A 26,223-nucleotide genomic window follows, 5' to 3' on the forward strand; every position below is an offset into this window, starting at 1 on the left:
ACTATAATTCAAAAAGATAACATGCACCCCTATGTCCAGAGCAGCACTATTTACAATAGCCAAGACATGGAAACAACCTAAACGTCCACTGACAGATGAATGGATAAAGAAGATGTGGTACATATATACAATAGAATATTATTCAGCATAAAAAAGAATGAAATAATGCCATTTGCAGCAACATGGATGGACCTAGAGATTATCATGCTAAGCGAAGTAAGTCAGAAAGAGAAAGACAAATACCATGTATCACTTATATGTGGAATCTAAAATATAACACAAATGACCATATCTACAAAACAGAAACAGACTCACAGACATAAAGAAAAGACTTGTGGTTGCCAAGGGGGGAAGGATTGGGAGTTTGGGATTAGCAGATGCAAGTTATATATAAGTATAAATAGGATGAATAAACAACAAGGTCCTACTGTATACCACAGGGAACTATATTCAATATCCTGTGATAAACCATAATGGAAAAGAATATGAAAAAGCACATATGTCTGGGCTTCCCTGGTGGCGCAGTGGTTGAGAGTTCTCCTGCCGATGCAGGGGACACGGGTTTGTGCCCCGGTCCGGGAAGATCCCACATGCCACGGAGCGGCTAGGCCCATGAGCCATGGCCACTGAGCCTGCGCGTCCGGAGCCTGTGCTCCGCAACGGGAGAGGCCACAACAGTGAGAGGCCCGCATACTGCAAAAAAAAATAAAAAGCACATATGTCTATGTATAACTGAATCACTTTGCTGTACAGCAGAAATTAACACAACATTGTAAATCAACTATACTTCAATAAAATATAAAAGAAAGAAAACCTATTTTGTATCATTTCACTCCTCTTAAATTTATTGAGATTTCCTTTATGACCCAGAATAAAGTATTATATTGGACTATATCCTTCATGCACCAGAAAAATAAAGTGTATCCTGGGGTGGTAGGGTGAAATGCTCTATAAATGTCAATTAGACCAGTATTCACCTAAATACTACAGAATAACCCTCTGTAGATTATGAGGGCTCTCTATGCACTGCTCCTTCTGCTTTAGTATTTTTTCTGCAAATTCTAGCTTCCTTGGCCTCTTTCAAACCCAAACCCTTTCTCTTCATCAAGAACGGTGGGCTCTACTTTTGTTCCCTTTCAGTGCTGCAGCCTATAGCCTCTCTCAGACTATAAACTGGGACATATACACAGATTATTCATTTGTTTCTTTTCTCTCAGGGATTCCTGCCATGTGCTACCTTTTTTCCAATGCGTGAAAAACCACTGATTCATATATTTTGTCTCATTTTCTAGTTCCTATTTCATCATGGCTGGAAGTAGAAGTTACAGTAGTTTTAAACTTATTACACTTGGACACTTTTTCAAACCAAATGTTTTATGAAAATGATAATACATTAAACAGAAAACAATAGAGCTGATCACACCAAAATTAGGGTGACGAGACTGGAGTTCACCTTCTACTCCTAACACTCCCCTTTACTTCTCTCCAAAACATGAAACATGGCAATTCCCGAGACAATACTTCAGAACTGTGCAGTTTTGCAGAACTCAGTCTTCAAACCATTTCTATGAAGAGCATTAGCTTTGAAAACAGGAAGGCTGGATTGGATTCCCAACTTGCTTCCTTGGTGACTTAAGAAAACTACTCAACTTCCTAATCAACAAAATGGGAGTAATACACCTTCCTAGCACAGTTACTGTAAAAACTAATCATGTAACTATTAAGAACCACAGGTATAGTGCCCCAAACTTAACTGATTCATAAACTATCATGGTTGTTTGTACTTATTGCCACTGTCACTGCTGTATATCACAAAAGTGATACAGCATTCTTTGTACTCCAAATGACCAAAACCAAGATTAATTCCAAGATGCCAGGGTTTTCCAACAACAAAATTTTCCAACAGTGAAATGGCAGGTGAAATTAATAAATTATTTGCTTCTAGAAGTGTTAATGGTATTGGACTGTCAGGCATATTTTAAAGAAAACATCTATTGTATGCTAACTTCTTGCTTTAAAACTTTAAGAAGGCTAACACAAAACAGAAACTAAATGGAGAAGGAAGATAGATGACACTAAAAATCAGTCATTTCTACTATGTCAAATTCTATTCCTCTATCTCATTCATGTCAATTTCTACCCCATACCTTGGATCAAAGAATTAAAATTATGTGAATGTTATACACCAGTGATAAATAAAATTAAAGCTACAAAAATCTTTTCATCACACACACACACACACGACTTTGAATTTCACCTTCAGGCCTTACCAGCAGCCTGGTGTGGGTGACATTCAATCTCCACGAGCTTCAGCATCCTAGTCTACAAAACTGAGTGAAAGCATGTATTTTAGTGGGTTTCTATGAAAATCAGTCATACCTTATGGCAGTACAAGTCTGGCATATAATAGGGCTTAAAAAATAGTAGCTATTACATTTTTGGCATGAAATCTTTTTTTGAATTGATTCAAACAGAAATAGAAGCATCTCTATTCACTGATCTTTCTTTATTAATTTGATAGAAAAAAAGGTGGAGGTATCACTTGCTTCCTGACCTTGTATGTATGGTTAGTGGAAGATTCTAGTACCTTTTCTATTTCTTGCAGGTATGTTTCTTGTCATTTACTATCTACCACTGCCATGGCATAGATAGCTCTTCTGATTTTTCATACGTAAAATTTATGAGCACTTTCAAAATGTATAAAGAGTATTCATAATTATTTAAAGGTAAAATATCAGGCATTTCCAAACCAGACTTGCTCTAAGAAAGTGATACTAAATTAGGGGTTATTATTTTATTTACAAAAAAAATCACAATATGTTTTCCTTACATAGCTATATCTTATAGGGCCCTTAAAATATAATTCAGTTTATAAAAACTAGATTTACATGTAAGTATTTATTTGAGCAGGTCACCTATTTTCTAAGAATGTCTAGAAATACTACAACCAAAAGATTTTGTAAATGTAATTTATAAGCTTTAAAGTACTTTTAAAACCTACGTTATCACAGTTATAACCATTTATATTATGTTTTGTTTATATTGTATTATTTTTTAATTCTCCAAAACTATTTATTGAAATCCATTTCAGAATTACAGGAATAGGAGGAGATATAAGCGCTGAACACAGGACTGAATGTGTATCTTCTAGAGGAATAGGTAATGGAAAGAAATGACAGAAGTATGAAGTAGACAGTTGATTATGAAGTTCCAATTTAGAGTCTGATGTATTCTTTTTCTTACAAGCCTATGGTAAGTTATTAATAGGTTCAGAACATGTAAGACCATGTGACCAAGCACCCCAAAATTGGACACTATGCACTTGTGGAGACTCCACAGCCAAAGGCAAGAGCAGCCAAGTTATTAGAACACTTACAAAAATACTACAACTGAGCTAACTATAGGCAAAGGTTTGGAGACCATATTAATGTACAGTGCTAGGCTGTCCCCAAGGGTGCTTTAGTATGTTGTTCCAAAAGCATTTCAAATAGAAATAAGGCACTTCCCTATTCTTAATCTTAAACCACACTCTAAATATGAATCAATGAATTTACTTCTCCTCTTTTACCTTTCCACCCATTGACCCCCTTCATGACTCTACCCCCCTCACAAGAAGGTCCTGTCAACTCACAGAGATATGTAAACTCTTGAGGCCTGACAAGGCATATGAGCTATAGAAACTGAAAATGCAAAATAAACAATCATGGGAATTAAATTAGTAATCAAACACTGTATTTCTTTAATTTACCATTTTACCAGTTAAGATTTGGACATAACTTTCAAGCGGTATTTTTATGTATGTCTTGTTCATTCTCCTCTGACCACTCCAAACCATCTCTCCTGATAGAATTTTTGGGCCATCATTTTATTCCCTAAAGTTCAGAATTAATATAACATTTACAGGGATGAAAATTTGGTTTAATCCTGACCTACAGTCAATTTAAGCAGAAGAAATTTAAGCACATTAAAAAAAATATAAAGCTTTCCTGTAAATATGTCCATACATTATTATTCAAAACCAAAGATTTAAATATAACTATTTGGACACCATTCCCTTTTACTTTCTGAGCCAAGTTGTTCTGGGACAACAGTGCAACTAGGCCTTCATAAACGTTCACTTCCTAAAGTGACACCAATTTCACATATGATTTCATATCAAATTTCAAGAGTCTTAAGATGCTGTCAATGTTATAACAAACCCTTTAATGTAAGAGTTGCAAAAATGTGGAAAAGTATCTACTGGAATTAAATAAATACAGTATTTCTATCCTTTACTAGGCTTCTTTATATTACTATTAAATTAATACCTAATAGATTAACTGTCTAAGGGCCTTTATTTCCCTAACATTTTCCCAATCATGATTCCTACAGCTAGCAGGCATCTCTCCAAACTCACAATACCAGAGAAAGCTTATTGCTTTGGTTTTTAATAAAAGGTACAATTTTAGAAAAAATAAGATACAACCACGATATATAAAATAGATGACCTTTGTTGTTCATCTATTTTATATACAGTAAGACCTACTGTATAGCACAGGGAACTATATTCGATATCTTGTAATAACCTATAATGGAAAAGAATCTGAAAAAGAATCACTGTATCACTTTGCTGTACACCTGAAACTAATGCACTATAAATCAACTATACTTCAATAAAAAATATAAAAATAAAAATAAAGATATTAAGCATAAAAGGTACAATTTTACAATTCTTGGCTCTGTTTAAATAAACACTCACAATAATTTGTATACAGGTTTACATTTACAGAATAACTCTGAAAGTCCATGACTAAAATCTACTTCCTAAAAAGGTTGATTTGGATTTTCTTTGTTTGTTTGTATTTATTTGTTTACTTGATTTGAACCCCGAACCTAACACCTTTGGTCTTTTTCACAGCAGTGGGATATATGAAACAATACTAGAGTCTGACACCCTCACACCATACACAAAAATAAACTCAAAATGACTTAAAGATGTAAATATAAGACATGACACCATAAAACTCCCAGAACAGGGCTTCCCTGGTGGCACAGTGGTTGGGAGTCCGCCTGCTGGTGCGGGGGACTCGAGTTCACACCCTGGTCTGGGAAGATCCCACGTGCCGCAGAGCAGCTGGGCCCGTGAGCCATGGCCACTGGGCCTGCGCGTCCGGGGCCTGTGCTCCGCAATGGGAGAGGCCACAGCAGTGAGAAGCCCACATACGGCAACAACAACAACAACAACAACTCCTAGAAGAGAACACAGGCAAAACATTCTCTGACATAAATCGTACCAATGTTTTCTTAGGTTAGCCTCCAAAGGCAATAGAAATAAAAGCAAAAATAAACAAATGGGACCTAATCAAACTTCTAAGCTTTGGCACAGCAAAGGAAAACATCAACAAACTGAAAAGACAACTTATGGACTGGGAGAAAATATTTGCAAACAATATAACTAACAAGGGCTTAATTTCCAAAATATACAAACAGCTCATATAACTCAATACCAAAAAAACAAACAACCCAATGGAAAAATGGGCAGAAGACCTAAATAGACATTCTTCCAAAAAAGATGTACACATGGCCAAAACGCAATGAAAAGATGCTCAACATCGCTAATTATTAGAGATGCAAGTCAAAACTACAATGAGGTAGCACCTCACACTGGTCAGATTGGCCATCATTAAAAAGTCTACAAATAAATGCTGAAGAGGGTGTGGAGAGAAAGGGAATCCTCCTACATTGTTTGCAGGAATGTAAATTGGTGCAGCCACCATGGAAAATGGTATAGACACTCCTCAAAAAACTAAAAATAGAGTTACCATATGATCCAGCAATCCCACTCCTGGGCATACATCTGGACAAAAAATTAATTCGAAAAGATACACGCACCCCAGTGTTCACAGCAGCACTATTTACAATAGCCAAGACATGGCAGCAACTTAAATGTCTATTGACAGAGGAATAGATAAAGAAGATGTGGTGTAGAGATAACCTCATCCACCAGAAGGCAGAGAGCAGAAGCAAGAAGAACTACAATCCTGCAACCTGTGGAACGAAAACCACACTCACAGAAAGACAGGTAAAATGAAAAGGCAGAGGACTATGTACCAGATGATGGAACAAGATAAAACCTCAGAAAAACAACTAAATGAAGTGGAGACAGGCAATCTTCCAGAAAAAGAATTCAGAATAAGGATAGAGAAGATGATCCAGGACCTCGGCAAAAGAATGGAGGCAAACATCGAGAAGATGCAAGAAATGTTTAACAAAGACCTAGAAGAATTAAAGAACAAACAAACAGAAATGAACAATACAATAACTGAAATGAAAAATACACTAGAAGGAATCAATAGCAGAATAACTGAGGCAAAAGAACGGATAAGTGACCTGGAAGACAGAATGGTGGAAATCAGTGCTGCAGAACAGAATAAAGAAAAAAGAATGAAAAGAAATGAAGACAGCCTAAGAGACCTCTGAGACAACGTTAAATGTACCAACATTAGCATTTATAGGGGTCCCAGAAGGAGAAGAGAGAGAGAAAGGACCCAAGAAAATATTTCGATTATAGTCGAAAACATCCCTAACATGGGAAGGAAATAGACAATCAAGGCCAGGAAGCACAGAAAGTCCCAGGCAGGATAAACCCAAGGAGAAACACCCAAGACACATAGTAATCAAATTGACAAAAATTAAAGACAAAGAAAAATTATTAAAAGCAACAAGAGAAAAACGACAAATAACATATAAGAGAATTCCCATAAGGTTAACAGCTGATTTCTCAGCAGAAACTCTAAAAGCCAGGCAGGAGTGGCACGATATATTCAAAGTGATGAAAGGGAAAAACCTACAACCAAGATTACTCTAACTGGCAAGTATATCACTCAGATTCGATGAAGAAATCAAAAGCTTTACAAACAAGCAAAAGCTAAGAGAATTCAGCACCACCAAACCTGCTCTACAACAAATGCTAAAAGGGTCTTCTCTAAGTGGGAAACACAAGAAAAGGACCTACAAAAACAAAAACAAAACAATTAAGAAAATGGTAATAGGAACATACATATTGATAATTACCTTAAATGTGAATGGATTAAATACTCCTACCAAATGACACGGGTTCACTTAATGGATACAAAAATAAGAACCATGTATATGCTGTATATAAGAGACTCATTTCAGACCTAGGGACACATACAAACTGAAAATGAGGGGATGGAAAAAGGTATGCCATGCAAATGGAAATCAAAAGAAAGCTGGAGTAGCAATTCTCATATCAGACAAAATAGACTTTAAAATAAATACTATTACAAGAGACAAAGAAGGACCCTACATAATGGTCAAGGGATCAATCCAAGAAGAAGATATAACAACTGTAAATATTTATGCACCCAACATAGGACCACCTGAATACATAAGGCAAATGCTAACGGCTATAAAAGAAGAAATCGACAGTAACACAATAATAGTGGGGGACTTTAACACCTCACTTACACCAATGGACAGATCATCCAGACAGAATATTAATAAGGAAACACAAGTTTTAAATGACACAACAGACAAGATAGATTTAATCGATATTTATTGGACATTCCATCTGAAAACAGATTACACTTTCTTCTCAGAGGCACACAGAATAGATCACATCTTGGGTCACGTCTCAAGCCTCGGTAAATTTAAGAAAATTGAAATCATATCAAGCATCTTTTCTGACCACAACACTATGAGATTAGAAATAAATTACAGGGGGAAAAACGTAAAAAACACAAACACATGGAGGCTAAGCAATATGATACTAAATAACCAAGAGATCACTGAAGAAATCAAAGAGGAAATCAAAAAATACTTAGAGACAAATGACAAAACACGACGTTCCAAAACTTATGGGATGCAGCAAAAGCAGTTCTTAGAGGGAAGTTTATAGCAATACCTCAAGAAACAAGAAAAATCTCAAATAAACAATCTAACCTTACACTTAAAGGAACTAGAGAAAGAAGAACAAACAAAAGCAAAAGTTAGCAGAAGGAAAGAAATCATAAAGATCAGAGCAGAAATAAATGAAATAGAAATGAAGAAAACAGTAGCAAAGATCAACAGAACTAAAAGCTGGTTCTTTGAGAAGATAAACAAAATTGATAAACCATTAGCCAGACTCATCAAGAAAAAGGGTGAGGACTCAAATCAATAAAATTAGACATGAAAAAGGAGAAGTTACAACAGACACCACAGAAATACAAAGCATTCTGAGAGACTACTACAAGCAACTCTACGCCAATAATATGGTCAACCTGGAAGAAATGGACAAATTCTTAGAAAAGTACAACCTTCCAAGACTGAACCAGGAAGAAACAGAAAATATGAACAGACCAATCACAAGCACTGAAACTGAAACTGTGATTAAAAATCTTCCAATAAACAAAAAAGTCCAGGACCAGACGGCTTCACAGGCAAATTCTATCAAACATTTAGAGAAGAGCTAACACCCATACTTCTCAAACTCTTCCAAAAATTTGCAGAGGAATGAACACTCCCAAACTCATTCTATGAGGCCACCATCATCCTGATACCAAAACCAAAGATACTACAAAAAAGGAAAATTACTAACCAATATCACAGATGAATATAGATGCAAAAATCCTCAACAAAATACTAGCAAACAGAATCCAACAACACATTAAAAGGATCACACACCATGATTAAGTGGGATTTATCTCAGGGATGCAAGGATGCTTCAATATATGCAAATCAATCAATGTGATACATCATATTAATAAACTGAAGAAAAACAACTATATGATCACCTCAACAGATGCAGAAAAAGATTGTGACAAAATTCAACACCCATTTATGATAAAAACTTTCCAGAAAGTGGGCATAGAGGGAACCTACCTCAATATAATAAAGGCCATATAGGACAAACCCACAGCATACATCATTCTCAACGGTGAAAGACTGAAAGCATTTCCTGTGAGATCAGGAAAAAGACAAGGATGTCCATTCTCACCACTATTATTCAACATAGTTTTGGAAGTCCTAGCCACGGATATCAGAGAAGAAAAATAAATAAAAAGAATCCAAATTGGAAAAGAAGAAGTAAAACTGTCACTGTTTGCAGATCACATGAAACCAGCTATACACAGAGCATCCTAAAGATGCCACCAGAAAACTACTAGAGCTAATCAATGAATTTGGTAAAGTTGCAGGATACAAAATTAATGCACAGAAATCTCTTGCATTCCTATACACTAATGATGAAAAATCTGAAAGAGAAATTAAGGAAACACTCCCATTTACCACTGCAACAAAAAGAATAAAATACCTAGGAATAAACCTACCTAAGGAGGTAAAAGACCTGTGCTCAGAAAACTATAAGACATTGATGAAAGAAATCAAAGATGACACAGACAGATGGAGAGATATACCATGTCCTTGGATTGGAAGAATCAATATTGTGAAAATGACTAGACTACCCAAAACAATCTACAGATTTAATGCAATCCCTATCAAACTACCAATGGCATTTTTACAGAACTAGAACAAAAAAATCTTAAAATTTGCATGGAGACACAAAAGACCTCGAACAGCCAAAGCAGTCTTGAGGGAAAAAAAATGGGGCTGGAGGAATCAGACTCTCTGACTTCAGACTACACAACAAAGCTACAGTAATCAAGACAATATGGTACTGCCACAAAAACAGAAATATAGATCAATGGAACAGGACAGAAAGCCCAGAGATAAACCCATGCATCAACTAATCTATGACACAGGAGGCAAGGATATACAATGGAGAAAAGATATCCTCTTTAATAAGTGGTGCTGAGAAAACTGCACAGCTACGTGTAAAAGAATGAAATTAGAACACTTCCTAACACCATACACAAAAAAACCCTCAATATGGATTAAAGACTTAAACCTAAGACTGGACACTATAAAACTCTTACAGGAAAATGTAGGAAGAATATTATTTGACATAAATCACAGCAAGATCTTTTTTGACCCAACTCCTAGAGTAATGGAAATAGAAACAAAAATAAACAAATGGGACCTAATGAAACTTAAAAGCCTTTGCACAGCAAAGGAAGCTAAAAACAAGATGAAAAGACAACCCTCCAAATGGGAGAAAATATTTGCAGACAAATCAACAAAGGATTAATCTCTAAAATATATAAACAGCTCATGCCGCTCAATATTAAAAAACCACACAACCCAATCACAAAATGGGCAGAAGACCTAAATAGACATTTCTCCAAAGAAGACATACAGATGGCCAAGAGGCACATGAAAAGCTGCCCAACATCACTAATTATTAGAGAAATGCAAATCAAAACTACAATGAGGTATCACCTCACACCAGTTAGAATGGGCATCATCAGAAAGTCTACAAACAACAAATGCTGGAGAGTGTGGAGAAAAGAGAACCCTGTTGCACTGTTGGTGGGAATGTAAATTGATACAGCCACTATGGAGAACAGTATGGAGGTTCCTTAAATAGCTAAAAATAGAATTACCATGTGACCCAGCAATATCACTACTGGGCATATACCCAGAGAAAAACATAATTCAAAAAGACACATGCACCCCAATGTTCACTGCAGCACTATTTACAATAGCCAGGTCATGGAAGCAACCTAAATGCCCATCGACAGATAAATGGATAAAGAAGATGTGGCACATATATACAGTGGAATATTACTCAGCCATAAAAAGGAAAGAAATCAGGTCACTTGTAGAGATGTGGATGGACCTAGAGACAGTCATACAGAGTGAAGTTAGTCAGAAAGAGAAAAACAAATATCACATATTAACGCATATATGTGGAATCTAGAAAAATGGTACAGATGAACCGTTTTGCAAGGCAGAAATAGAGACACAGATGTAGTGAACAAATGTATGGACACCAAGGGGGGAAAGAGGTGGGGGGGGGTGGGATGAACTGGGAGATTGGGATTGACATGTATACACTAATATGTATAAAATAGATATCTTATAAGAATCTGCTATATAAAAAAGTAATAAATTAAATTTTAAAAAAAGAAGATGCGGTATATATTTACAATGGAATACTACTCAGTCATAAAAAAGAATGGAATAATGCCATTTGCAGCAACATAGATGGACTTAGAAATTATCACACTAAGTGAAGTCAGTCAGAGAAAGACAAATATCGTATGATATAACTTATATGTGGAACCTATAATATGACACAAATGGACTTATTAATGAAACAGAAACAGACTCACAGGCATAGAGAACAGAGTTGTGGTTGCCTAGGGTAATAGTGGGGGTGGGGGTAAATTGGGAGTTTGAGATTAATAGATGTAAAGTATTACATATAGAATGGATAAACAACAAGTCCTACTGTAACAGTACAGGGAACTATATTCAATATCCTGTGATAAACCATAATGGAAAAGAAAAATATTTTTTAAATAAAAGAAGCTCATAAATACAACATTTAAAAAAATTAGAGTCTGATATGTGGATTCATGTCCTAATCCTACAAAGACACTACATCTTTGTAACTTCCTATTTTGTATACTTTATTTGTATAACTCCAAATGAATGGCTTTGAATACTTGTTCTCATAGATTATGAATTTTAAATCGTGTCCACTATAATATGGGGTATCAGTAGCTAATTTTGTCAATTAGTCAACAGTGTGTTCAAAAATATCCCCTAATGAATGCTTTAGTAATAATAATTTCCAGATAGCACAAAAATCTTCTGTATTGTTTATAAGATAGAAACTCTCCCAAAATTTATCTTTAATCACAATTCCTATCAAAGTCCCAGCTGATTCTTCACAGATACTGACAATCTGGTCCTAAAACTTATACAGAAATACAAAGGATCCAGAATAGTCAACAAAGCTTTGAAAAAGGAAATCAAAGTTGAATTTCCCCGATTAAAAAATATATTATAAAGCCTCCTAAGTCAAGACAGTATGGTACTGCATAAGGATAAACATATAGATTTAAAAAACAGCATTTATAGTAAAAAAGTAAACTCATATTTATGGTTGACTTTTGACAAAAGTTCCATGGCATTTCATTAGGAAAGGATGGTGTTTTTAGCAAAGGGGCTGAGAGAAAATTGGATATACATATGCAAAGAGATTAATTCAAACCCTTATCTCACACCATACACAAAAACCTAACTCAAAATACATCACAGACCTAAATGTAATAACCAAAATTATGGAAGAAAACATAAGAGGAAGTCTATGTGACTTTGAGTTAGACAGAGTTCTTAGTTACATCAAAAGCACATTCCGTAAAAGGAAAAAATAAATTGGATTTTTTCAAAATCTATAAAAACTGTCTTTGAAAGATACCATCAGGAAAAGGAACAGAAACCTCTAGACTAGAAGAAAACATTAGCAAATCCTATGTCTGACAAAGGATTTACATCCAGAGTATACAAAGAACTCTTAAAACTAAATAGCAGAAAGATAAAAAGCCTAATTCAAAATAGGCAAAAGATTTGAATAGACATGTCACCAAAGATGATATATGAATGGCTATAAAAAGGGACATGAAAAGATGCTCAACATAGTCATTAAGAAATGCAAATTCAAACCACAATGAAATACTGCTGCACAGCCACAAAAATAGTTTAAATCAAAAAGAGACAATAACAAGCGTTGATGAGGATGTAGAGAAACTGGAACCCTAATAAATTGCTGGTGGGAACGTAAATTGGCAGTACTTTGTAAAAGAATTTGGCAGTTTCTTAAAATATTAAACACAAATTTACCATATCACCTAGCAATTCCACTCCTAGGTATCTACCCAAGAGGAATAAAAATATATATCTACACAACGACTTATACACAAATGTTTATATTAGCATTATTCATAACAGCAAAAACGTGGAAACAATCCAAATGCCCATCAACTGATGGATAAATAAACAATGACTTATTATTCAGCAAGAAAAAGAATGCACTATTGATACATGCTACCACACGGACAAACCTCAAAAACATTATGCTAAGTTTAAGACACCAGACACAAAAGACCAAATTTTATATGATTTCATTTACATGAAATGTAAAGGTAAATCTATAAAAAGAGAAAGTTGATGAATGGTTGCCTGGGACTGGGGATAGGAACAGAATGATTGCAAATGGATGTGAGGGACCCCTTTGGGGTGATGGAAATGTTCTAAAACTGAATTGTGGTGATGGTTGCACTGTTCTGTAAATGTACTAAAAATCATTGAATTGCACACTGGGGTGAATTTATGGTATGTAAATCATACCAGAAAAAAAGACATTAGGGGGAAAAATCATTCACAGTATCCTTTTCAATTTGTCACATTTTAAATAATGATTTACCCTAGAAAAATCAGCTTGACATATTCTTGAATCTATCTTACTAATGAGAAATAATTAGGTTCTACTTAGAAAAATTTCTACGTAGGAACTTTCACCGTAAAATACCAGTTCAATGCCTTTTAAAACATTACTAATTAGAACCATCTATTTTGAAGTGACAAAATTCTAACTGGAGATCTACAAAGACACAGGATTATCCACGTTAGTAAACAAAATGGAGCACCAAATAATTAAATTTTAAAAGACAGATATTTCCACAATGAATTACTCATACTTTGCTAAGTATGTATATACATAATTGTTATTTCCACAATAAATTACTCAGACTTCCTATTTTGTTGTAATAAACTGCTGAAGTTCTATTTATCCGTGAGCACACAACCAGTCAACACTGTGAAGACCCTATGCTATCTATACATAAGTTCCTCTGTCAATAAATGAACTGCCTATCTATGAACTGGGCACACTAAAATATTTGCTGGTAATATAATACTTTTATAATGGAAATGTACCTATCACATTTTAGTTGCCACTACGTGCATTCAAATCCAAATTATAATGGAGATAGACAATTTGCACTAATCAGATTAGCTGATATAATTATCTGCCTGGCCATTCCTCTTAGCATGTTAATGTTTTTTGACTGTTAATCCTAATGAGTTTTACAGGACTCTTAACATCCAAATTCTTGCAATATGAATGAGCAGATAAGCCTTGTTAGGTTATTTCTGCCATTTGAGATAGCTCACCATTTAATTCTCATGCATCTCCAAACTCCTCTTAACCTGACCACACTGCTCTGCCATTCCAGTGTAGATAATCTCTCACAATGAGTTTCTAATTTTCTCACTTATTTTCTAATATGCCTCTACAATGTGCCTCAGTCTTCACTTAGCCACATCTAAACTTGGTGGTATGGCAGGCCCTTTACAATCTGAAGGTATGTTTCTTCCTTTATTTCTGATAAATTTTATTTTACTACAGTAACTATCATGAAACAGCTGGAGTAAGTCTCCTGCTATATTACCCATAAAACTGTTGATGACAATTTGAAATAATTCATCTCTATTTACTTCCAAATTCTAGAATGGGAAGCAAGTTTCGACTTTTGTATACTTTTTCACCTAAAGAGTAGGAAAACATTCATACTGGCATTAAGGTCCCATTATATCATCTCCCAACTAGTTCACATTTATAGCCTGTTGAATAATTGAAATTCATAAAATCCTTTCTAGCTCAATGGCATCTGAGTGGGTTCCTGGAAAGATGTTAAAGGTAAGGACAGGAGGTATCCAAGTTTAGTATAGTTGGAGCTGAAAGACAGTATTAAAATTCATTCAAGACACATAGGATATGAAGTTTGATGGATGCAAATCCAGTCCTTAAAGATCCTGAGCTCTGGAGTTTTCCGAGCCACTAGAGTGGCTGCCCTCAAATCTGAGCCTGCACAGGAATTACCTTGGATTCTTTTGAAATACACTTCTTAGTTTTGAGGCTCAATCTGGGATTCTCATTTTAAATGGAGAATTCCCAGCTCCCACTACCTCACCCCCACTGCCATGATTTTGATACAGGTGCTTGCACACCAGACTTTAAAAAACAGGGCATCAAGAAGCATGATCTAAAAGCCGATGGTGTGGGTTCACTGCAGAAAGTGGTCATATATTTTAGGTGAAGCCAGGCAGAGGGAAGAGGAAAAATCTGGGGCCAAACAGCTTCATATGCTTGTGAAGGAAAAAAAAGGTTTAGGTCTGATAAGTTTAATTGGAAAGCAATACGAAGGCAGGAGCTGTTTAAATAATGCTGAAACTGGCTCATCAGCTCCATTCCCTGATCATCTGCGTTAAAGCCTAAACAGTTAATAATGTATTGAAAATATATGGATGTTCATTATGAAATGAAATCAGCTGGAAAAGGCAAGTACTAAACTATCTAATCCCCAAGGGCCTTCTTAACACCACCATGCAAAAATTCTGTACGAATATCTGGTTAGCATTGAAATGGCTGAGTTCCCATTTTCTCACTTCTCTCAGTCTAGGGCTTGGCATTAGAATAAAGATGAGATGGAGACAAGATGATGTGCTCACTATGGCTGCACCCTAAGTGCACTCTGCATAAAATTATGGTCCTCACTTGGTTGTGGGAACCTTAAAATTTCCCTTCAGGAACACCCCCCTTCCACCCACCTCACCCCCCACCAACAAATCATAATCCAAGGGGGACTACTGGTTCTCTCGGTGCTTTAAAATACGTCAATTACTTCCCTAACTCAATACAATTCGCACCTGTCAGGAACCTGGAACTCCTCTGATTATTCTTTATTTTGCAAACACAAAGCCATAAAACCATCTGGGTAAAAATGTAATTGTAATTAAGCAGAAACATTCAATTGTGCATGAACTCAATAAAAATGTGCTCTGTTTTAGTACTGCATAAAAAATGTTTTAAGACTGCTATACAGAATTTCCTAAATTTAAAAAGGTATACTATTTTTATGATTCACCTAATAAACTTCAAATAAGTATATATTAATATTAAATATTATCTAATAAATATTATTAAATAAACAAAATTTCTTCTCACAAAATTGGTCCATGCCTGAAGCCTCTCAGGACACTAAGACACAGATTAACACATGATTAAAGGGGTTATTAACTTTTAATGTATAATATCGCTTTTTCCATCAGCACAATGATTCTTTTTACTAGAATTCACTATATCACTCCCTTAGAAAAAGACTGGAGTGTCTGCATATTGGCCACTCTAAGTACAGAAACTTCTTCCATGTGTCACTGTTAGCGGGAACAAAATCATCCATGCCGTTCTAACTTTTAAACAGGAAAACCATGGATGGTTTAAGATGTGCACTTAAAGTTGACAAGGAAACACTGAACACTTAATAGTACCGTGAAAAAGACAGGTAGGACAAGTTGAGGCAAAGAGAAGTTTCCTTAAAAACTGTAAGGACCTTGAAGCAAGAACTATTTACCGTTTTGTTCTCTGGGTATTCGGCACAGTATATGGATGTAACTAGCTCACTACTGATGAACTTTTAGAGTGCCCTGCTCTTGAAAACAATGCTGCGATGAATAGGCTTATACATAAATCTTTTGCTCTTATGTGAATATTCCTCTAATATTGATACCTACAAGCAGAATTGCTGAAAACTAAGCAAGTTTAAAATTTAAATACATACCACACAAGAGGCTCTACCCAATTTACTCCCCTACAATGTATAAGGTTAAGTGTTCCCCAAGCGTGCCCACCAGATACTATTAATCTGCAATCTGTGCCAATCTATGAACCAAGAGTGATGATTGAGAAAAATTTTTCCCTAGTTTCCTAATACATTTGAAAAAACTGTGAATGTTTATTCGGTATTTATATTTCCTTTACAGCATATCCACAAGAAAGTTAACAGTGCTTATCTATGGATGTTAAGATTACAGATGACTTATTTTATGTATTTTCTAAACTCTCTATACTCAGCTTGTATTATTTTGTTATTAACATTTATCTTTTTAAAATACTCATAGAAAGGGACTTCCCTGGTGGCGCGGTGGTTAAGAATCTGTCTGCCAATGCAGGGTACACGGGTTCAAGCCCTGGTCTGAGAAGATCCCACATGCCGTGGAGCAACTAAGCCCGTGTACCACAACTACTGAGCCTGCACTCTTGAGCTCTTGAGCCACAACTACTGAAGCCCGTGCACCTAGAGCCTGTGCTCCGCAACAAGAAAAGTCACCACAATGAGAAGCCCGCGCACCGCAACGAAGAGTAGCCCCCATTCACCGCAACTAGAGAAAGCCTGCGCGCAGCAACAAAGACCCAACGCAGCCAAAAAATAAACTAATTTACTTATTTAAATTAAAAATAAATAAATAATATACTCATAGAAAAAGAGCACTGGAATTAGAAATGAAAATGACCAAACACCTAATAGAAAAATGAGTAGAAGAAATGAACAGAAAGTTTACAGGAAAGGAAATGAGAATAAAAATATGAAAAGATGGTCAGTCTCACCATTAATATGAAAAAAATGTAAATTAAAACTACTTTGAGATAACATTTCTTGCCCATTAGATTTTACAAAGATCAAAATTTTTAATAATACCTATATTGGTGACAGCATAGCTGAAAGACGTACTCTGTTTCTCTGCTGACCTGAGAGTGTAAAGTGGCATACCTCCATGGGGTACAATCAGGCAATATTGCCCCCAAATTACCAATACATTTGCCCTTTGACAAGGGCATGACATAGGCAAAACGACATATCTACAGAGTCTTATTCATTTAGCACTGTTCATAACAGGAAAATACTGGAATCCATTAAACATACATCCACACCAAACTGATTAAGGAAATTATGCCACATTTTTGCAATTAGATAAAATGGAAGTACCAAAACAGAAAGGGGATTCTCTTTATACACTCATTATGTGATAATCTCACACATCAGTGTGTGCGTGTGTGTGTGTGTGTGTGTAAATAATGTGGCTTTTAAAAGCTCTTAATGCATTTTATTTGTTTATGTGTCAATTACCTCTAGCTCACCCGCTAGAAACTAATAACCCTGGCCACCTCTAGGAAGGGATACTGAGCAATAACTGGGGAAAGGCTGCTGGAGGAAGATTTTCATTGCATAACTTTTTGGAGGTTCTGTGTGGTAAAGTCTGAGTCCTTGTAATTTTGAAAATGATTTCATTCTGCCTTTAGGTCTGAATGGTAATTTGGCTGAATCTAGGATTCAAAATCACATTTCATCAGAAATCTGAGGCTATCAACTCATGACCCCCTAGCATCTGGTATTACTGATTCAATCTCTAACATCAATCTGACACTCATCTTATTGTAGATCATCTTCCCTTTATTAAACATGTAGGATTTTCTCTTTATCTTTGATTTTCTAAGATTCTGCCACAATGAGTCTAGGTTTGGGTCTCTCTTTCCTTATGCTACTCTCTGTTTAGTGGTTGGTCTTTCAGTCTGAAGACGTGTGTCTTCCTTTATTTATGGGGCAAATTTGATTCTGATACAAAAAAATTCTCTTTAACCTCTACCTAACCAACACTGGTTCCATCAACCAATTCATCTCAAATTACTGAATTAAATAACACTCTCCACACCGTCCAGAAAACATGATCACTGAGGCATGCAGTATGCCCAACGCTCACTGAGCTTAGATTCCTCTCTTGTCTTGTTGCAAACAATTACTTCCACCAGTCAGCCTGTATGTTCACCAAGAATCAGCTATATTTGCTTGAACATATGTTCACAACATTTTGTAATTACATAATTTAATCAAACCTAAATATTAATGCAAGTGAAATATGAGTGCAAAAGATGTCTTTGTTTCTATGAAAACTTTGGAAAACCTTGAGAAAGATTAAGTTGCTAAAAACAAAAAGTGCTGCAATTTTATTTGGGATGAAACTGTACAAGATTTGAAAGTTTTAAAAGTCCAGGATTCTACACATAAATTGCCTTGCATTTGTCTTTTAAATTTTATTCCAAATACAGAAACCTATATTGGAAATTGGTCTTGCTACATCGTGAGTAAGGCTCACCTGGAGCACCAGTTATCTGACCTACACTCAAAGGCGTAGTATCTGGCCTCACATCCAAAGCTTGGCTAATGAATGTATATTTTGGTGACGTATATTAGAATCAAATGTTTAGGGTTCATTTGCATGCATTTTTAAAACTCTCTCCTTTAACTTATTTTTTTAAATTAACTCCCATTAAGGAAATTTGGCCTAGAGGGGTGGGATAGGGAGGGTGGGAGGGAGGGAGACGCAAGAGGGAAGAGATATGGGAACATATGTATATGTATAACTGATTCACTTTGTTATAAAGCAGAAACTAACACACCATTGTAAAGCAATTATACTCCAATAAAGATGTAAAAAAAAAAAAAGAAATTTGGACTATCTAAATCTATGATTCATGGCTCACAAATTTTCTTTCGTATTTTGCATCCATTTGTCCTTTATGTTCTATTCTGGGACAATTTCTGGGTTTGCCTTCTAGGTCACAAATTTACTTACCAGTTCATCTATGGAGTTTTTAATTCTAATAATCATATAATGTGAGTTCCATTGTATCTAATGTTTTTGTTTTTGTTTTTTTGCCGTATGTGGGCCTCTCACTGTTGTGGCCTCTCCCGTTGTGGAGCACAGGCTCCTGACGCGCAGGCTCAGCAGCCATGGCTCACGGTCCCAGCCGCTCCGCGGCATGTGGGATCTTCCCGGACCGGGGCACGAACCCGTGTCCCCTGCTTCGGCAGGTGGACTCTCAACCACTGCGCCACCAGGGAAGCCCGTATCTAATCATTTCTTTACAGAGAGCAGCTGTCCTGGTTTTTTTCCACGAATATATATCTACTCTTATTTTTCAGTTAAAGTATTCTATTTAATCTAGTAAGATTTTTGCTTCATGGTTTTAATCAACCAATTTGATGACTCTCTTTTATATGGTTTGTTTTCTTAACAGTGTGATATTCTTAGGTGTCAGCTCATCTCTTTTTGTTGGTTTCCTACTCACCTATCTGTTGTGACCAGCTCTCCTCTAGTTATTTGGAGGGACAAGTGGGGCCATCTACTGCATGCAGGAAGCCAATGGCTCAACTTTTGAGAGTGGAGACTCTCTATCTTCTGCTGTCACCCACACGTCCGGGAAAGCTCTACTACTATTCTCTCCGCTCTTGCCTAGGGACACACATTTGGCCTCTGCTACCTGGCACAACTGGACAGCAGACAAAACCAATAGTGCTGTTATTCAAGGGCCCCTTGTGCTCATGGCCCTCTCTTTCTTTGCAAGTGCAGTAGCACCTCTGCCATAGCTGCCTCCATTCACACATATTCTCTAATGTCTATATGTTTTCCATTAATCCAATCCAAACTGTTTGCAGTCTTTCAGAAGATACTCGAAATGTCGAATGTACTGATGGCATTCTTTTAGAATACTGCTTTAGATTTATTTAGAATATCTTTTCTGTCATTCCTAAGATTTGGCTTGAACAAAGTAGCTGGATGTGTGACGTTATTCTGCAATTTTTTTTCATTTGGATGTTGACTCCACTTCTACTCCAGTTCTCCTAGGTATGTACTACCTTTTCCCTGTCTTCACACCCTCCTCTCCTATTTCCATACTGGTACTTGATAAAGTTCCTTGTCCGAAAGGGATGCCCCCAAATACTTAAGTGTTCAAAACTTCCCATGGTACCAAATACTTTGATTCGCATAAGGGAGTAAATTGAAAAAAACAAAAAACAAAAAACGGAATTTACACAAGGCTGCAGATTTTGCATGAAGAGCTAATCAGCATAACTACTATATAAAACTCTAAATTTATAAAACTCTAAGTTTAAGTAAGTCTTAGTAGTTACTCTTTATCATCCTGGAAAAGCAATCTAAATATTACTGATAGCCAGTAATCATCAATCTAAAGAGAATCACAGGCAAGGAATGTACTGATGTAGTTTATCTTGGCCCAGTGCTTAGGTGTGCTTTTGTTAAAAAAGTGTTAATTTTGAGCAAACATGATTGTTTCACTCTTTCGTGAAATTTAATTTGTTGCTTTTCGTACTTTAACTTTTTAGAGATTACTATTTAAAACAGAATAACGTACTATATGTGTAATATTCTATTCAGTGATTTTTACTGGGTGCCTACTAAAAACTAGATATCTTACCATGTTCTGGAAATGAAGAGATGAACAAGAGAGTATCATCATAGCACTTGGGACATTCCTACATCTGTATGTAACACAACCTACTTTATTTCCCTATTTATATCTGTGACTGGCAAGCCAGGTTGGGAACTCATTGAAACATACCAAGGCTTTCTCATCTCCTTTCTGTGTTCTCTGTACCTACAAAATGCCTTGCTCAAAGGAGTCGTTCAATAAATGCTTAATTACTTAATATTACTTATGTGCCCATTAGATCTCAATTATTTTTCAGTATTAGAGACTAATAAGGGAAAATAGTAAGAACACTTCATACATTAATTGCTAGATATACAAATACAATTTGTGCATTTTACAAATAAGGGAAATAAGATCCAGAAAGATTAAGAACTTTGAAGAGGCAACACCGGAACCTGTAACCAAAATCTCCATTCAATCACTTTTCCCTTTACAGCACAAGTTAGATTGATATCTGGAGAATGAATTGGCCAGTCTTAACAAATGTTCACCGCTTTGCAATACTTGATAACTGTTATCTATTTCCTTTGATAGAGACATTTAGAACCTTTCAAATATGTAATAATTCAAAAGGCGTTGAGGAGTTCAGGCACAAGTGGGTAAAACTTGCTACTGAGAGAGGGGAAGGGAAGGTGTACTTTGTAATCTACTCTTTCCTGTGCAACTGACAGTCAGAAAGCTTTTACTGAGAAGAAAAAACTGTTGCAAACTAAAGGAGTTGCATTTATAAAGAATGCACCTTCATATAAAGACATCATGATGCCTCACATTAGAATTACTGGATCACAGAATTTAAATAGAGAAAAACAAGAATGCAATCCTTCGATAATCAACAGTTAAACAGAAAAAGCCTGTACTCAGGCAGACAAGGGTTTTGAGGTCTGATCTCACCAGACAGTTTAGGATCACTTCCCCTTATTGCACCTTCTGGCCTCGTCGGAAGAAACGTTTGTTTTTCATTCGCTTGTTAGGCTCTGCATTTTCTCATCTCCACTCAGTCTCTTCCTTCTATCTGTAACACTGCCAGCCCTTTCCTGCCTGGAGAAAGGCTCCCCATGCTTCAAAATCCACTGAAACTCTGCCTTGGGAAGCCTTCCCCAACTCCCCAAGCGTGGTTTAACCTCGGGCATAACATCTGATTTAACATGCTGCTAAGTCACTGTTTCATGACCACCTGTGTCGTATCTACTTGTATATGATGTGCTTCTAATCTGTGAGCCCCTAATGCAGGCTCTAGAATATATTTAGCATGCAACAAAATTTTCATTCTATCATCCAATTTTAATTAAGTCATCAGATTCTCTCATTTTACTTATGAAAACTAGATCCCAGAGAGGAAAGGGACTTGTCAATCAGTAGGGAACAGGCCAATGTCAGAGCTCAGATAACAAATTATGCTTTCCCTTTCCTAATCCACCCTCATAAGGGAAAGGGCTGGCATGACAGAGTCTGGAGTAACAAACCCAACCTTCTTGGCTATTTGCCTAACTTTTTACTCAAAGTCTGACTGCTACACTGTATTGCTAGCAATGTCAGTTTTCTTCAACAACAAAGACTTCCCAGTTCAGAACACATACATATGTGGCTAATAGGAAAAGTGAGTAAAAGTCCAACATGATAAACAGGGAGGTATGTCAAACTCCTATTCAGTCTATGAAAAACCTACTCATAATTCTAACTTTGCTCCTTTAAGTATGGAGAGAAGGCAGAGCTCATTTGGAAAATCTGACCAAAAGCCCACATTTCAACACAGTGAAATGCTTTATCCCCTATTGCTTCTACCGCACCAGGAACTTTCTATATGTAATTATTTAATCTCCGGCCAAAAACCGGTGGACAATGAAATCCCCACAAAACGTTTCCCCCAGTGAAGTGTTCAAACATCAGCTCCACAAAAAACATTTTTAAAAGCTTTTCATGTAATTTTTCCATGCCATTTTTTTCACTCATGGCTAAAAATGACCATATTTGAATATTCATCATTATGAGCATCTGGTAAAATACAGCCCTGTGTGGCACTTTACATCATTTGACTGTGGTATCTCAAGAAGGGTATAGGTAAAAATTTCCAGTTTCATTTTGTTTGGATTTTTAACCATCTTTTTCCATTTCATGGCTTTGGGTGCCTTTGATTGTGCTGATATTTTCTGCTGTCCATTACTATTGGATTTTTCTCCAAATGAGCAGGTTGCTTTCAGAGAAGTCCTTGTGGATTTCATCAATGGCTCACTTGGAATATCAAAATGAAGCCACAAATCATGTGCGTGTTTACAATATTTTGTGGGTTTTGCCTTAAACCAACAGTAAAGTCCACAGTGATGATGGCTACACAACAATGTGAATGTACTTAACACCACTGACTGGACATATAAAAATGGTCAAAATTGTAAGTTTTATGTTATGTATACTTTACCACAAAGCAAAGGTCAACTTACAGGAGGCAACAATTATCCCAAACCCTGGGTCAAAAGACAGGGGGGGAAATGGAATGATGATCTGTATTATTCAGACAGGGCAAATGGCTTTTACTTTCTAGCTCCAACAGGCCTCTTAGCCAGGCTCTCATCCCTGCTATTTTCCTCCATGGAGTGGAGAAAAGAAAAGAAACTTTTGCCAAGTAAAATGTAAACCTTAGAAAAGAAATGTTAAATCATAGAACCATAACCCTTCAAGTACTGACTGGATTCTCATGTCATCCATTAGCCAACTGCTCGCAGCCTTTGAGTTAACTCCTTCTCCCCTCGTTTCTCACAGGAACAGTGAACAGGTGTCCCGTGTGAGCGTGAATGTGTTTAAATTCCAGACAGCTGTCAGAACGTAACTCCCTAGAGGACTGTTCTGACAGCTTTGAAGTGGGACATGAAAAAAACTATGAGATAATAGATGAGAAACTGGGGGTGAGGGGCAAACAAGGAGGAGATTCAGCAGTGAGCAGACTGGTTGTCTTCCAGTCTCCTAAAAGACACCACGTGGTGGGCTTATTTTGAAAAGCAGAAATAAAACCAGTGGGAAGAATTGCAAGGAGACAGTTTTACCCAGTGTTATGAAGAAACTTATGACCATCTAGCAGAAGGCTATTAATCCAAACAATTAGCCTTCAGATTCACTGCCCTGGAATGGGAAGTATGGGAAGTACACGGTAGAGACTCCGTGCAGGGGGTGCAGACTAGGGCCAAGGTCAGGGCGCACTCCGTAAGGGGATGAGGTGCAGGCAAATCAGCCTGGTCTACGAGGGGGAGAGGGAGGAGTGGCAGGGGGAAGAGGAGAGCTGGGGAAGGAAAGGCGCTTACCAGGCCACCTCCGCAGGTGCTGAAAGAGGCCAGCGAGCCAGGGTGCCGCAGCACAGCCCCGGTGTAGAAGCAGGAGGCGTCGGGTGGCGCCGGAGGGCGCGGGGCGGCTGTTGCCCGCGTGGGGCCCGGGCTCGGGCCCGGACTCGGCCGCTGTTCCACCGCGAAGCGCGGCGCCAGGAAGCGGCCGTCTCTCCGGAGCAGCAGGTATAGGTCCCGAGAGAAGGCCGGGATCCGCAGCAGTACCTCGTCGCCGTCCGGCTCTGCTTGCTGCGCCGGGGGGGGAGATGGGGGCGGCGGCTGCCACGAGGCCGGGGCGCCCGGGGACAGGGCGGCAGCCCCGCTGGATCCCCGCGGCACCTCCTGCGATTCGAGCTCCTCGTCTTCTTCGCCCCCCGGCGGCGGGGGTCGGGGCCGGGGCTCTGACCGGCCTTCCGCGGGCTCCTGGGGCGGCACCGGGGCCACGGAGCGCACCTCGCGGGAGCTGCCGGCCGCCTGAACCCGGGCGCCTCCGCCGCCCGTGGCGCCGCGTACCCAGCCTGGGTCCGCGCTGCCCCCGCTGCCGCCGGCCGCGTCCACCGGCTCCCGGCGCCAGAGCGCAGGAAACACGACTTCCCACTCCTCGCGGTCGGGGGCGAACTGCAGCCCTGCGGGCGGGGCAGACAGAGAAGTGCGAGGCTTAAGGTGCCGCGATTCCAGTAGCACAAGCGTCCCCGGGCACACACTCCGCACACAGGGCTCACGGGTAACGCGCTGGAGACCACCCGTCTAGCCCCTGAAACTCTCGCAACCCCTGAAGCCTAGCGATCAGATTACAGACCCCAGCACTTTCAAAATAAAAGTATGATTATCGGGGCAGGGGGAGGGGAAGAGTGGGGCTGCAAAGTTTGGTGACAGCACTTAGCTGTAGAAAAGAAAACCGGTGCAAAGACTCCAGCACAATTAAATGATTTCCTTAAGTATCTGCCAGAGCAAGGCAGAGCTATCAATTTCTTTACGTCCCAATTTTCCTCCAGGTGCTGTAAACGTACCTTTGCAAATCTTATTACTCTCGTGAGAGAAAAACTAAGCATTCCACGTTGTTGAAATGAGGCCGCGAGAAGTGCGCTTCGGTCAGGAGCGTGACCCTCTCACCCGCAACCGCACGCCGGTTTTTATTGCTTCCCGTGGAGCCCTGCTCACGGCGCACAGCTGCGCCAGCCCTGCCGACCCGTGCGTGCCCGGTCTCCGCTGGGAGAAGGTGGAAAGCAAGTCCAAAGTCACGGAAGAACTTACCTGAAACTATCCCATTCGACAGGACCCCCAGCTGGTAGAGAAGGCAGCAGACGTGAGTCAGGCGCATCTCGCGGCTCTTCCCCATACCGCGCTCCCGGCCCCGCGCGCGCCTCCTTGCGCGATCCACCGCGGTCGCAGCAGCCGCCGCCAGCGCCGCAGTCGCCGCCGCCGCCTCCCGGAGCGCAAGGAGGCCGGGCGGCGAGTTTGCCCAGGCCCTTTGTCTGCCGCGGGGGGGGGGGGGGGGTTTGCTGTGTGACTCCGAGAGGCTGCTGGAGCACGGGTGGGGGTGGGGGTGGGGGTGGGGGTGGGGAGGAGCGGGGGCAGGCAGCGCGCGGCCCCGCAGCGCTCCGGCTCCCTGTCGAATTAGGTGATGAGTCTATTTTCTGTGTTCTGGACGTCGCAGGAGTTTCCGGAGCCCCTCAGGACAGCCCCACAGTCAGCCGAGAGCCGGCCGGCGCAAGACAGGCAGCGCTGCTTCGGGACAGGCGGAGGACTGCCCCGCGCGGGCAGGAGCGCCGCGGTGTCCGAGCAGAGGCTAGCCGCCTGCACCCACGCGAAACTGCCAGGGGCTGGTGCCACGGTCCCAGCAGCCGGGCGTGCCACGCTTCGCACCGTCCTCGGGACCGGAGGGCTCCAGGC

At 38.8% G+C, this 26,223-nt stretch overlaps 1 protein-coding gene across 1 annotated transcript in view; it reads right to left on the minus strand.

The window, feature by feature from the left end:
- The window catches only part of ADAMTS19 (ADAM metallopeptidase with thrombospondin type 1 motif 19), a 269,389-nt gene extending 243,602 nt beyond the window's left edge, over positions 1-25,787 (minus strand). The window contains exons 1-2 of the mRNA XM_004279870.3: positions 25,585-25,787; positions 24,313-24,956 (exon numbers count right to left, since the gene is read on the minus strand). Of these exons, the coding sequence (XP_004279918.2) occupies positions 24,313-24,956; positions 25,585-25,669 (729 nt within the window). The 5' untranslated portion in view covers positions 25,670-25,787. The remainder of the gene's footprint in view (positions 1-24,312; positions 24,957-25,584) is intronic.
- Positions 25,788-26,223: the final 436 nt, after the last annotated feature.

The sequence above is a fragment of the Orcinus orca genome, chromosome 3 (assembly GCF_937001465.1).
Source record: "Orcinus orca chromosome 3, mOrcOrc1.1, whole genome shotgun sequence".
Taxonomy (NCBI): domain Eukaryota; kingdom Metazoa; phylum Chordata; class Mammalia; order Artiodactyla; family Delphinidae; genus Orcinus; species Orcinus orca.